General features: G+C 41.0%; 1 protein-coding gene across 2 annotated transcripts in view; it reads right to left on the minus strand.

The window, feature by feature from the left end:
* Nucleotides 1-13530, minus strand: part of PRCP (prolylcarboxypeptidase) — a 76588-nt gene that overhangs the window by 24818 nt on the left and 38240 nt on the right. For both annotated transcript variants that reach the window (XM_062196782.1, XM_062196783.1), the window contains exons 2-3: nucleotides 9140-9280; nucleotides 2170-2271 (exon numbers count right to left, since the gene is read on the minus strand). In XM_062196782.1, the coding sequence (XP_062052766.1) occupies nucleotides 2170-2271; nucleotides 9140-9280 (243 nt within the window). The remainder of the gene's footprint in view (nucleotides 1-2169; nucleotides 2272-9139; nucleotides 9281-13530) is intronic.

A 13530-nucleotide genomic window follows, 5' to 3' on the forward strand; every position in this document is an offset into this window, starting at 1 on the left:
GTTAAGCCACTATCTGCAGTGCCAGCATCCCATATGGCTGCCTGCCGGTTAGAGCTCCAGCTGTTCTACTTCTGATCCAGCCCCCTGTTAATGTGCCTGGGAAAGCAGCAGAGGATGTCCTTGGACCCCTGCATCCATGTGGGAGACCCAGAAGAAGCTCCTGGCTCCTGGATTTGGCTAAGCCCAGCCCTGGGATGGAACATCTCTCTCTCATAGAATAGCAGATGTCCTAAATAGCACTCTGGCCTCAGAATCAGCCCCTAAGGCATTCAGATCTAGCTAAAAAGCCCATGAGAGTATTTCAGGCATGAAAAGCCAAGACACTCTGACAAACAAAAAAAAATAATAATGTCCTAAATGGAAGATCTCTGTGAGTGACATCCCAATGGAAAGTATGGGCCATCAAAGAAGGAGGTACCTTTCTCTGAAGGGAGGACAGAACTTTCACTTTGACTATGGCCTTGTCTAAATAAGATCGGAGTTGGTGAACTCAAGAGGCTTCCATAGCCTTGGCAGCTCATGACAAGAGCCTCGGGTGATTACTGGCATCATAAATAAGAGTGTTAATTGTTAAATCAACAACTGGAGTCACTGTGCACTTACTCCCCATGTAGGATCTCTGTCCTTAATGTACTGTACTATGTGAATTAATGGCATAACTAGTACTCAAACAGTACTTTATACTTTGTGTTTCTGTGTGGGTGCAAACTGTTGAAATCTTTACTTAGTATATACTAAATTGATCTTCTGTATATAAAGATAATTGAAAATGAATCTTAATGTGAACAGGATGAGAGAGGGAGTGGGAGATGGGATGGTTGTGGGTGGGAGGGAGGCTATAGGGGGAAAAAGCCTCTATAATCCAAAAGTTGTGCTTTGGAAATTTATATTTATTAAATAAAAGTTAAAAAAAAAAGAATTTGTGTCCAAAGCCAAAGCTTCTTGAGAGAAAAGGAAAAGGAATCAAAGTGGCTTACTCATCCTCATTTTACTGATTATATTTTTTTTGAAAACACTTTATGGACAAACATTTACATACTCATTATATTTTTTTCCAATGGCAGCCCTAATAATTTAAGTGGATAATCTACAAAGCAGAGTTTTAATGACATTTTTGAATTACTAAGCAGCTCCATGCATGGCCTCTGCAGCCATACGTAATGTAAGATGTAATGGTACGAGGAGTTAAAAACTGCTTATTTGGGGCCAGCGCTGTGGCATAGCAGGTAAGGCCACAGCCTGCAGTGCCGGCATCCCATATGGGCTCCAGTTAGAGTTCTGGCTGCTCTGCTTCTGATCCAGCTTTCTGCTATGGCCTGAGAAAGCAGTGGAGGATGGCCTAAGTCCTTGAGCCCCTGTATCCATGTGAGAGATCCGAAGGAGGCCCCTGGCTCCTGGCTTCAGATCGGCACAGCTCCGGTCATTGCAGCCATCTGAGGAGTGAACCAGTGGATAGAAGACCTCTCTCTCTCTCTCTGCCTCTGCCTCTGCCTCTCTGTAACTCTGCCTTTCAAATAAAAAATTTTAAAGAAAAAAAAAACAAAAACCTGTTTACTGCTGGAAATGATAACAACATGCCTTAAAAAGCCTCATTCAGAGCTGGTGTTGTGACACAGCACATTAAATCTCTGCTTACAGCACCATTATCCCATATCAGAGTACAGGTTTGATTCCTAGATGCTCCACTTGTTATCTGTCTTCCTGCTAATGTACCTGGAAAAGCAGGTGAAGATGGCCCAAGTGCTTGCACCCCTGCCAGCCACATGAGAGACCCAGATGGAGTTCCAGGCTCTTGGCTTCAGTTTGGTCCTGTCCTGGCCATTTTAGCTATTTGGGGAATGACCCAATGGATACAAGATATCTTTTTCTTCCTTCCTTCCTTCCTTCCTTCCTTCCTTCCTTCCTTCCTTCCCTCCTTCTTTCCTTTCTTCTTTGTTTCTCTCTCTCTCTCCACCTCCTCCTCTGCCACTTTGCCTTCAAAATAAATAAATCTTTTTAAAACATCTCAATCTGTTCAAACTACACATAAAAAGGAAAGATTATGTACAAATTACTCAAATTTCAAGCAAGTTAAAACTATCTCTCAGTGGGGCATATAATTAGAAAATGTTTTAACTTGAGGAAAGAAAAACCCTCTGAGATTACACCAAAAACTAAAAACATACTTACCTTGAATGAGCTGGCACCAAAGGGTAGTGATTCTCCATAGTACCTATGTTCAGCAAACACCAACATAGCTTTGAGTTCCTCAGCCACATCCCACATGAACCCCTAGGAAGAGTTAAGAGATTCACAGGATAAAATCAGGATTCGAAAAAAAAGTCACTGGACGTTTTAGCAAATCACATGAAATAGAAGTTAAACCTAAGCAAAAAGAGCTGTCTAAAACATTGCACATTCTATGTTTGTTCTGCAGATAAATGACATAACTGCTGCTTCACTGCTGAATTTTAATCTCACTCTGTATCAGAGTGAAACACTTAAAATTAGAGTAAAACACTTAAAACTAAGTCCAAGTTGTTCATGCACAGTCATCCCAATGCTTCTTATCCTCACACTCTTGTCTTAAAGTCAATATGATCTCTATAATAGTCTTCAGTAAAAGCTGCCAACTGTGATGCCGGCATCCCACATGTGCATGGGTTGGAGTCCTGGCTGCTCTGCCTCCAATCCAGCTCCCTGCTAATATGCCTGAAAGAAGCAGAAGGTGACCCAAATGCTTGGGCCCCTGCCACCCACACAGGAGACCCAGGTGGAATTCCAGGCTCCTGGCTTTGGCCTAGTACAGCCCCAACTATTACATCCATATGGGGAGTGAATCAGTAGATGGAAAATGTCTCTCTGTCTCTCGCTCTCTTTCTGTAACTCTTTCAAATAAATGAATAAATATTTTGAAAAAATAGTCAAATTTCATGGTGAGCCAAATATTATAAGAGCTAAAGATGCCTAACTTAACTGTGTACTCAGAGGCATTTACAGCATAAAAGAAAAAATTGTACAAACAAATACACTAAATAAACTTCCCAGGATTTTAGATGTCTTTTTTATAAATAAATAGTAGGTAACAATAGCTAATGTTAACAGGGAGCTTAGACTGTATCAAGCACTATTTTTAAACACAACATATGTATTAATTAAATCAATTAAGACAACAAACAAAGAGATAGGCACCTACACTATCCCCATTTACAGACAAGGATACTGAGGCACAAGAGCTTAAACCAGGGGCCAGCGCTGTGGCGCAGAGGGTTAAGGCCCTAGCCTAAAGCGCCAGCATCCCATATGGGCGCCAGTTCTAGGCCCAGCTGCTCCTCTTCCAATCCAGCTCTCTGCTGTGGCCTGGGTAAGCAGTAGAACATGACCCAGGTCCTTGGGCCCCTGCACCCACATGGGACACCCGGAAGAAGCTCCTGGCTCCTGGCTTCAGATTGGCGCAGCTCCAGCCATTGCTATCTGGGAGTGAACAGGCAGATGGAGGACCTCTCTCTTTGTCTCTACCTGTCTCTGTAACTCTTTCAAATAAATAAAAATAAATATTAAAAGAAAAAAAAGAAAGAAAGTCACTCTTTCACTGCCACTCTTTCAAACAAAACATATAAATCTTTAAAAAAAAAAAAAAAAAAAAAAAAAAGAGGGGCCAGTGCCGTGGCTCACTTGGTTAATCCTCCACTTGCGGCACCAGCATCCCATATGGTTGCCGGGTTCTAGTCCCGGTTGCTCCTCTTCCAGTCCAGCTCTCTGCTGTGGCCCAGGAAGGCAGTGGAGGATGGCCCAAGTGCTTGGGCCTCTGCATCCGCATGGGAAACCAGGAAGAAGCACCTGGCTCCTGGCTTCGGATCAGCGCAGCACCAGCTATAGCAGCCATTTGGGGAGTGAGCCAACGAAAGGAAGACCTTTCTCTCTGTCTCTCTCTCTCTCACTGTCTATAACTCTACCTGTCAAATAAAAAAAAAAAAAAGAAGAGCTTAAACCATTTTCAATATTCACACATCTGGTAAGTGGCAGAGCCAAGATTCAAGCATAAGCTGTCCAGCTCCAGAGCAGTCACTGAGTGCTATTAGACCTCCTTGCTACACCTATGGCTAATCATTAATCATTTCTTTTTGTTTTTACTTACTTCAATTGTCATCAGCATTCTTTTTTTTATTTTTATTTATTTGGCCGGTGCTGTGGCTCAATTGGCTAATCCTCCGCCTGTGTCACCAGCACCCTGGGTTCTAGTCCCGGTTGGGGCACCAGGTTCTAGTCCCGGTTGCTCCTCTTCCAGTACAGCTCTCTGCTGTGGCCCAGGAAGGCAGCGGAGGATGGCCCAAGTGCTTGGGTTCCTGCACCCACATGGGAGACCGGGAGGAAGCACCCGGCTCCTGGCTTCGGTATCAGCACAGCACCAGCCGTAGCAGCCATTAGGAGAGTTAACCAACAGAAGGAAGACCTTTCTCTCTGTCTCTCACTGTCTATAACTCTCTCTTTGTCTCTCTCTCTCACTGTCTAACTCTGCCTGTCAAAAAAAAATATTTTATTTATTTATTTGAGAGGTAGAGTTATAGACAGCGAGAGGGAGAGACAGAGAGAAAAGTCTTCCATTGGTTTACTCCCCAAATGGTTGCAACAGCTGGGGCTGAGCCAATCCGAAGCCAGGAGCCAGGTGCCTCTTCCCGGTCTCCCACGTGGGTGCAGGGACCCAAGCACTTGGGCCATATTCCACTGCTTTCTCAGGCCATAGCAGAGAGCTGGATTGGAAGAGGAGCAACTGGGACTAGAATCAGTGCCATATGAGATGCTGGGGCCGCAGGCAGAGGATTAACTTGTGCCACGGCGCCACCCATGCATCAGAATTCTTAACAGAGTATTCTAGACAGCTGATATCAATCTATTAGCTTTAGATTTATCATAGATTAAAACTACTTGTCGGGCTGGCACCACGGCTCAATAGGCTAATCCTCCACCTGCGGTGCTGGCACCCCGGGGTTCTAGTCCTGGTCGGGGCGCCAGATTCTGTCCCGGTTGCTCCTTTTCTCTGCTGTGGCCCGGGAGTGCAGTGGAGGATGGCCCAGGTCCTTGGGCCCTGCACCCCATGGGAGACCAGGAGAAGCACCTGGCTCCTGGCTTCAGATCGGCGCGGTGCGCCAGCCACAGCGCGCCGGACATAGCAGCCATTGGGGGGTGAACCAACGGAAAAGGGAGACCTTTCTCTCTGTCTCTCTCACTGTCTACTCTGCCTGTCAAAAAATTTAAAAAAAAAAAAAAGTACTTGTCATTGTTATTTTTTAGCAAGTTACTACTCCCTAAACAGACTATGAACCTGGAAATGTTTTTGTTTGCTCTAATCAATAAATGAACAATTAGAAGAGTTACATACATGTGAGGATGGGGAATTTAACCTGATATCCATGATGCTTTCAAAAACCCCCACTTTCTTCTCCCCAGATCCTGCAATACCCAGCTCAAGTGTGCCCTCCTCTGCCTGCCCCGTCCTGGCAGTGCTGATCACTCCCTCCTCAACATCACTGTGCAAAGCAGAGATCCCTGTTATTAAAATATTTGCCAAATGTGTATCTTTCTCTACCAGTCTTCAGTGTCTAAGGGCAAGGATCCACAGAACATCCAAACCTCTGTGGAGTTGAACTAAGGCTTTGAGAGGAAGCAATTTAACTGAACTAACACACAATATAGCAAGCATTTGCATCTACATATTTCGCAGGCATTTATTTTTCAAAGGAAGTCTACGTAAAATACTAATATTTATTAACATTATGTACTTGCAAGTTCTTAAATCCTTTTTTAAGATATATTTATTGGGGCCAGTCCTGCGGTGCAGTGGGTTAATGCCCTGGCCTGAAGCGCCAGCATCCCATATAGATACCGGTTTGAGTTCCGGCTGCTCCACTTCCCATCCAGCTCTCTGATATGACCTGGGAAAGCAGTGGAAGATGGCCCAAGTCCTTGGGTCCCTGCATCAACGTGGGAGACCCAGAAGAAGCTCCTGGCTCCTGGCTTTGGATCAGCACAGCTCCGGCCATTGCAGCCAATTGAGGAATGAACCATCGGATGGAAGACCTCTCTGTCTCTGCCTCTCCTCTCTCTGCGTGACTCTGACTTTCAAATAAATAAATACATCTTTTTTAAAAAAAGTTATATTTATTAAGTTGAAAGGCAGAGTTACACAGAAGAGGGAGAGACAAAGAGAGAGATCCTCCATTGACTGGTTCACTCCCCAAATGGCAGCAATGACCACAGTGCTCTCCCCTCCTTTGAATATTCTTTAGTCTTCACAATAACCCTATGAACTAGATATTATCACTGTATCTATTTAACAAGATGAGAAAACAGGCACAGAATAAGAAACTTGCCAAAGTCACACAGCAAAATGCTAAAACCAGAATTCAAACCTTGTCAGTCTAGCTAAAGTCTTCACACTACTCTCAAAACATGAGTGGACTGAAGTGAATGTGCAATCGGAACATCTCAGCACACTTTAGGAAGGCGTCTGAGGCAGGGGGGAGGGCCAGGACTTGCCCTCCCAGGTTCTGCCTGCAGCCAGTTCTAGGCAGCTGTGCTTACACTGAGTTTCTCCTCCTTTTTACCACTTCTCAGGACAGGGCCTTCCTTGCCACGGTGCCTACCACGGTGCCAGTGAGAACAATGGGACCGGGTGGAGACAGAAACTCCTTCCTGCCTATAATAAAGGAGAGCAGGAACCGGGAAAATCACCTTATAGAAGTTGCCCCTGACTTTGGCATAAAAGGTTAGACACATAGGGAAGAGAAAAGTGACAAGCCAGCCTCTGAAATTTCACAGAATAACAGCACAGCAATCGATAGAAAGGAAGTCCTGATTTCATATGTCACTAATCTCTAGGATCTCATTTCTCAGGGAATTATTTTCTCTTCAAGAAAGATAGGCACTTTTAAAATTCCAAAAGGAAATTATCAGAAGTGAGGAGTGCAAAAACAGCAGAATTGCATTCATATCTTTTCTTCGCAATCAATACAGTTCAGCAGACATTGACTGAGACCTCCTGAACACAAGGCACTACAAAACCAGATGTTAGCTTTGGAGATAATATGATGTAGTCGGCACTCTGAGGTAATTCATGGTTGACACTTTTTAGTTACAGTGTTGACAGCTTGAAAGAACACTTCCAGCCTATGAGAGTATTTTAGGCATGGAAAGCCAAGACACGCTGGGGAAAAAAAAAAAAAAAAAGATGAAGAAGAAGACCTAAATGAAGGATCTCAGCGAGTGTGATCCCAGCGGAAAGAACGGGGCCATCAAGGTAGGAGGTACCTTTCAATCTGAAGGGAGGAGAGAACTTCCACTCTGACTATGGCCTTGTCGGAATAGGATCGAAGTCGGCAAACCCTAAAGGCTTCCATAGCCTCAGCAACTCATGGCTAGGGCCTAGGGAGATTACTGACGCCATAAACAAGAGTGTTAAATTGTTAAATCAACATCAAGAGTCACTGTGTACTTACGTCCCATGTGGGATCTGTCCTTAATAGGTTGTCGAAGGTGAAGTAATGATATAGCTAGTACTGAAACAGTATTTTTACACTTTGTGGTTATGTGTGGGTGCAAACTGATGTAATCTTTACTTAGTATATACTAAAGCGATCTTCTGCATATAAAGATAATTGAAAATGAAAAAAAAAAAAACTCTCGGTTTTAAATTGGAAATTACATAGAAAAATAATCAATCTTTTTTTAAAAAAAATATCTTGCAGAATCTCTGTCATTAAATAACAGTGATGTACACTGTTATTTAATGCTATAACTAGTAATCCAACAGTATTTTTTCACTTTGTGTTGCTATGTGAAGGCAAACTGTTGAAATCTTTATATATACTAAACTGATTTTCTGTATATAAAGAGAATTGAAAATGAATCTTGATGGGAATGGAAGGGGACAGCGAGTGGGAAAGGGGAGGGTTGCGGGTGGGGGGGAAGTTGTTGGGGGGGGAAGCCTTTGTAATCCATAAGCTGTACTTTGGAAATTTATATTCACTAAATAAAAAATAATAATAATAAAAAAGAAAGAACACTTCCTTTCATATGTCCTTCTAAATTAAGTTTTGTAAATGGATTTAAGTATTATTATAAAAGGGAACAGAAAATACAGTCAGGGCCTGAGCCGTGGCTCAATAGCCTAATCCTCCACCTGCGGCGCCAGCACACCAGGTTCTAGTCCCGGTCGGGACACCGGATTCTGTCCTGGTTGCCCCTCTTCCAGGCCAGCTCTCTGCTGTGGCCCAGGAGTGCCGTGGAGGATGGCCCAAGTCCTTGGGCCCTGCACCCCATGGGAGACCAGGAGAAGCACCTGGCTCCTGGCTTCGGATCGGCGCAGTGCGCCGGCTGCAGAGCGCCGGCCATTGGAGGGTGAACCAACAGCAAAAGGAAGACCTTTCTCTCTGTCTCTCTCTCTCACTGTCCACTCTGTCAAAAAAAAAAAAAAAGCTGTAGTATTCTCTTTGTATCCCCAATACTTAACATTTAAAAAAAAAAAAGAAAATACAGTCAGGGCCAAGCTTCACAAATACAGGAAAAACAAACCAAAAAATAGATACAACTTTACCTTTGTCCATTCCTAATTGAGAGTCAAATCTGTGTATTTTTTTTATTATTATTTCAATTAGTTTTGTTTAGGCTTTTTTTATTCATTCATTTAATGAGTATTTATTGAACACCTACATAATGTCTAATATAGCCTTGGACTCTAAGAATACAATACTGAACAAACCTAAAAATTCCTCCCCCTGTACTTCTAAACATCATTAATCAAACAAACTATATACCATATCATTCTTATAACCATTGTTCTGAAATCCTTGTTCATGCTAGAAATATTTTGAGATTAAAACATTTTAACTGAATTTCCCAAAACTGTGTTTCATTCTTTCATTTGTAATTCTTTAAGCTGAATATGCAAGTTTGTTATCTCTATTCATTCTCTTGTGAACTGTCCATTCATGTATTTTTGCTATTTTTCTACTATTGGTAAGTTTATGTTTTCAGTACTTTTAAAAGAACCTTACAATTAAAAATAGAAACGATTGTTCATATACGCAGAACATTTTATTACAGTTTATTATAATAAAAGGCAAATTGCTTGGGCACTGGAATTTCACAAATCTGCACATACCGTATTATTGCAAAACCAGACAATGTCTCCTTCATTACCAGTGTAGAAAAGTATTGATCCACCATCTTTCCTCCAGTGTTTATCAGATATCAAGTATCGCTGTTTAAAAGTTTTCATGAGAGTAAATCCAAAATGATCAACCTAAATAAAACAAAACAAATAAGACACATTTCAAAAGAAAATTCAATGAGATCAACATAAAGGTAGTTAAATTAATTATCCCATTAAAATAAAGCTATACAACAAAAATCTTCAAAAGAAAATTAAATTTCATTTTGTTGTATTATTAATATTGATATCGATATCATTATTTTGAAATTATTTATTTTATAAGATAAAGCAATGTTTTTTATTTATGGTCAAGATTTTCAGAATAAAAGAAAAGATACAATTATAAAATCAAGTAGCCACTTAAAAAACACAAAAATACTAAAACTGAAATAGAAATTTAAAAAGAAATATGAACTCATTATTTCATTCTCATGGCTTTTTAAATTAATTTTTAATTGCCCCAAATTGTATATATTTATAGTACAAAACACAATGCTTTGAAATCTATGTTATAAATGGCTAAATTGAGCTAACTAATGTAAGCATTACCTCACATACTTATCATATGATTAGAACACTTAAAATCTACTCTTAGCAATTTTAAGTAGACAGTAAGATCTATCATTTTCCAAAATATAGATATCCCTTACTATCTGAATTTTCCTTATACAAACTTCCAATATCAAAATCCAAGAACTAAACAGACCACAGAAAATGTCTATAAACATTGTTATCCTCAATAAAACAGCATTCTAAGTACTAGGATTTTGCTGTCTAATACAGTTCCCACCAAAAGAGTCAAGGACTGCTAGAGAAGTAACTGATTGACATTTGGGACAAGGAAACTACAAGAGAAGCCTACATATCTTGCAGTGGAAAAAACCAAGGAAACACTCAAATTAATGTAGTACACAAAGGAGCCAACAAGAGACTACCACTGGCTAATATTTTAATAAATTGGACACAAAAAGAATAATGGTTGTAGTTGATTAAAACGCTCATTTAATGAAATCCATTAAACCATTAAAGACATAAAAAATGGAAAAATTCATTTGTCACCATTAAGGTGTCCATTAAAACCACTCCTTACTTTGAAATGGAAGTTAAAAAGTAAAGAATTACAGTTAACTGACCTTTCTAATAGAATTTTTATTACATGGTGGTGACCAGTTACAGATGATGAAGAGCTCTGCTTAGTTGTCAGCTAATGCAGCAGGAATGACAGAATTTAAAAAATTATAGTTTTGCAAAGTGTTAAAAGCATTAAGAGAATGGGTAATAGAAAAATGACCATTCATATAGTCTTAAAGTCATACCATCAAGAATACTCTCTTGTCACAAAGGAAAAATGTAACTTTATAAAGAATGGATCAGGCTGCCATAGCCTTAATCTAAGTGATCAATGACAGCATAGTTACTGGTGGAGCAGACAGGGAACAACACAAGACACATTTCACCTCTGATATATTCTTGCCCAAAGCGTTCAACTTCTGTCTTAATCTGGCCTTTAAACCTCATTTCCAATTTTTAAGGAAATATGAAAGATGGAAAAATAAGTGGAAGACACTCTGAAGAAAAATACTTAGACAAACGTGAAGTCAGACATTTCACAAGGCAATGGCAAGGCAGTATCATGACAAGAGGACTGTTTTCAGTTAAACAAACTTCAAGGAACATAATAACCAGGTGTAATGCATGACCCCGAACTGAATAGTAGTTTGAATAAACAAGATATAAATGACAACCTAGGGACAACTAGGTTAACCTAGGGTTAATTTTAACACAGACTAGGGATTAGATGATGCTAGTGGCTTGTTAATTTTCTTAGGAATGATCATATTACTTTGACTACATCAGAAAATATTTTCACATTTTCCAAATGTACACTAAAGGATGTAGAAATAGAATATCATGCTGTAATTTACTTGCAAATACTTCAACACAAAAAAGTAAATTAAAGGAAGAAAAGTTGAATCTATACTGAATAAGAGAAAAAACACAGGAAATGGAAACTTTGCAAAACAGATAAAACACATCAAAAAATGAAGACAATTTTAAGCTGAAGTTGAACTTTAAACATATTTTTAGGAAATTTTTTTTATCCATTGAGCTTTTATAACTTGCCATTAAAATAAAATTATCATAAACTGTATCATGGTAAGATTTATCTGTAACTATCTACTATCTGAATTCACAAAGTTACCCCACTATACTGAGCTCCACTGAGCTTTTAGGATGAAAGGGACTGAATTCCTCAGTTCTGTAGGCGAATGCTCTGCCTGGTCTGAAGCAGACTTAGACGGTTTCCAGGGCTTGAGCTTCTCTAGAGCACGGGCTGGTTCTCACTTAAACCAGACCCTGCAAGATCTCCCTAGACCATTTTAGAACAGATAGGATTCCCTGCACCCAGCTCCATCTACATTCACAAACACACACACACACACACATACACACACACACATACTTACATTTCACCTACCACAGGTCCTAAAATGCAAGTGTCTTAATACTGAACCAAACTATTTCCTGATGTCTATGCTCACCACTATATGTAACCCTACAAAAATAAGCTATCCTAAAACCTGCCTACTCTTTTTTTTTAAAGATTTTATTTATTTATTTCACAGAGTTACAGACAGTGAGAGAAAGAGGCAGACAGAAAGGTCTTCCTTCCGTTGGTTCACTCCCCAAATGGCCGCAACGACCGGAACTGCGCAGATCCGAAGCCAGGAGCCAGGTGCTTCTTCCTGGTTTCCCATGTGGGTGCAGGGGCCCAAGCACTCGGGCCATCCTCCACTGCTTTCCCAGGCCACAGCAGAGAGCTGGACTGGAAGAGGAGCAACCGGGACTAGAACCAGTGCCCACATAAGATGCTGGCGCCACAGGCAGAGAATTAACCTAGTGCGCCACGGCGCCGACCCACCTGCTTACTCTTCAGGAAAACAGGCAATGTATACAGAACATGTATGTAATAATGATGTCCCATATGCTATAAACCCCTTATATTATAACATAACTCTATTCAATCACTCATCCAACAAGTATCTATGGAATTTCAGTTCTGATCCAAGTACTAAGCTAAGCAACGGAATATAAGAGTTGGTTGAGCCACAATCCCTGGATTTACATAAAACTAACCCAACTACATCCACCTAGCCTAAAAATTAAAGAGAGCAAGAGAAACAGATACTGAATGTATGACCGAAAGGTGATTCAAACAACTTCACTTCACTTAGTACTTTGGTTCTCCATGTAAGGTTCCCAGATCAGTAGCACTGGCATCACCTGGGAACTTGTCAGAACTGCAGTCCTTCTGATTGAATCCCAGATCTACTAAATCAGAAAACTGACAGAATCCAGTATCTATACTTAAGCAAGCCCTCCATATGAAGTTTTAAGAACCACTGAGTTAGAATAAACACTAAAGGAAGACATGAATCTGTCATTGCTTCTCCTGATGATCTAGGTTTCAGAATACTTCTAACACTGTGAGCACCCCACCATGTTGAATAAGACTCTGGTGTTTAAAAGTTTGGAGATGAGAGGTTGGTGCTGTGGCACAGGTAATGCCACCGCCTGCAACACTGGTATCCCATATGGGCACCTGTTTGAGTCCTGACTGTTCCACTTGCAATCCAGCTCCCTAATGTGCCTGGGAAAGCAGCGGAAAATGGCCCAAGTGCTTGGGCCCCTGCACCCACATGGGAGATCCAAAAGAAACTCCTAGCTCCTGACTTCAAATCAGCCCAGTTCAGGCCGTCTTGGCCATTTGGAAACTAAACCAATGTACAGAGAACATCTCTCTATGTGTTTCTCTCTCTCTCTCTCTCTCTCTCTCTCTCTCTCTCCCTTCCTCCCTCCCTCCCTCCCTCTCTCTCTCTCTCTCTGTAACTCTGCCTTTTAAATAAATAAATAAATTTTTTTTAAAAATTAAAAAAAAAAAAGGTTTGGGGCTGGCACTATGGAGTAGGCTAGGCCTCCACTGTGATGCTGGCATCCCATATGAATGCCAGTTTGAGACCCGGCTACTCTACTTCCAATCCAGCTCTCTGTCTATGGCCTGAGAAAGCAGTAGAAGATGGCCCAAGTCCTTGAGACCCTGCACACACATGGGAGACCTGGAAGAAGCTCCTAGTCCCTGGCTTCAGGCAGCCTGGCTCTAGTTCCAGCCATTGTAGCCATCTGGGGAGTGAACCAGCGGATAGAAGATCTTTCTGTCTCTCCCTCTTCTGTCAGTAGCTCTACCTCTCAAATACATAAAATCTTTAAAAATAAATAAAGGTTTGAATTATCACCCAAGATGGCCCCCGAGTACAATTCAACTGCATGATCTGCTTCAA

The sequence above is a fragment of the Lepus europaeus genome, chromosome 7 (assembly GCF_033115175.1).
Source record: "Lepus europaeus isolate LE1 chromosome 7, mLepTim1.pri, whole genome shotgun sequence".
In the NCBI taxonomy this organism is placed as follows: domain Eukaryota; kingdom Metazoa; phylum Chordata; class Mammalia; order Lagomorpha; family Leporidae; genus Lepus; species Lepus europaeus.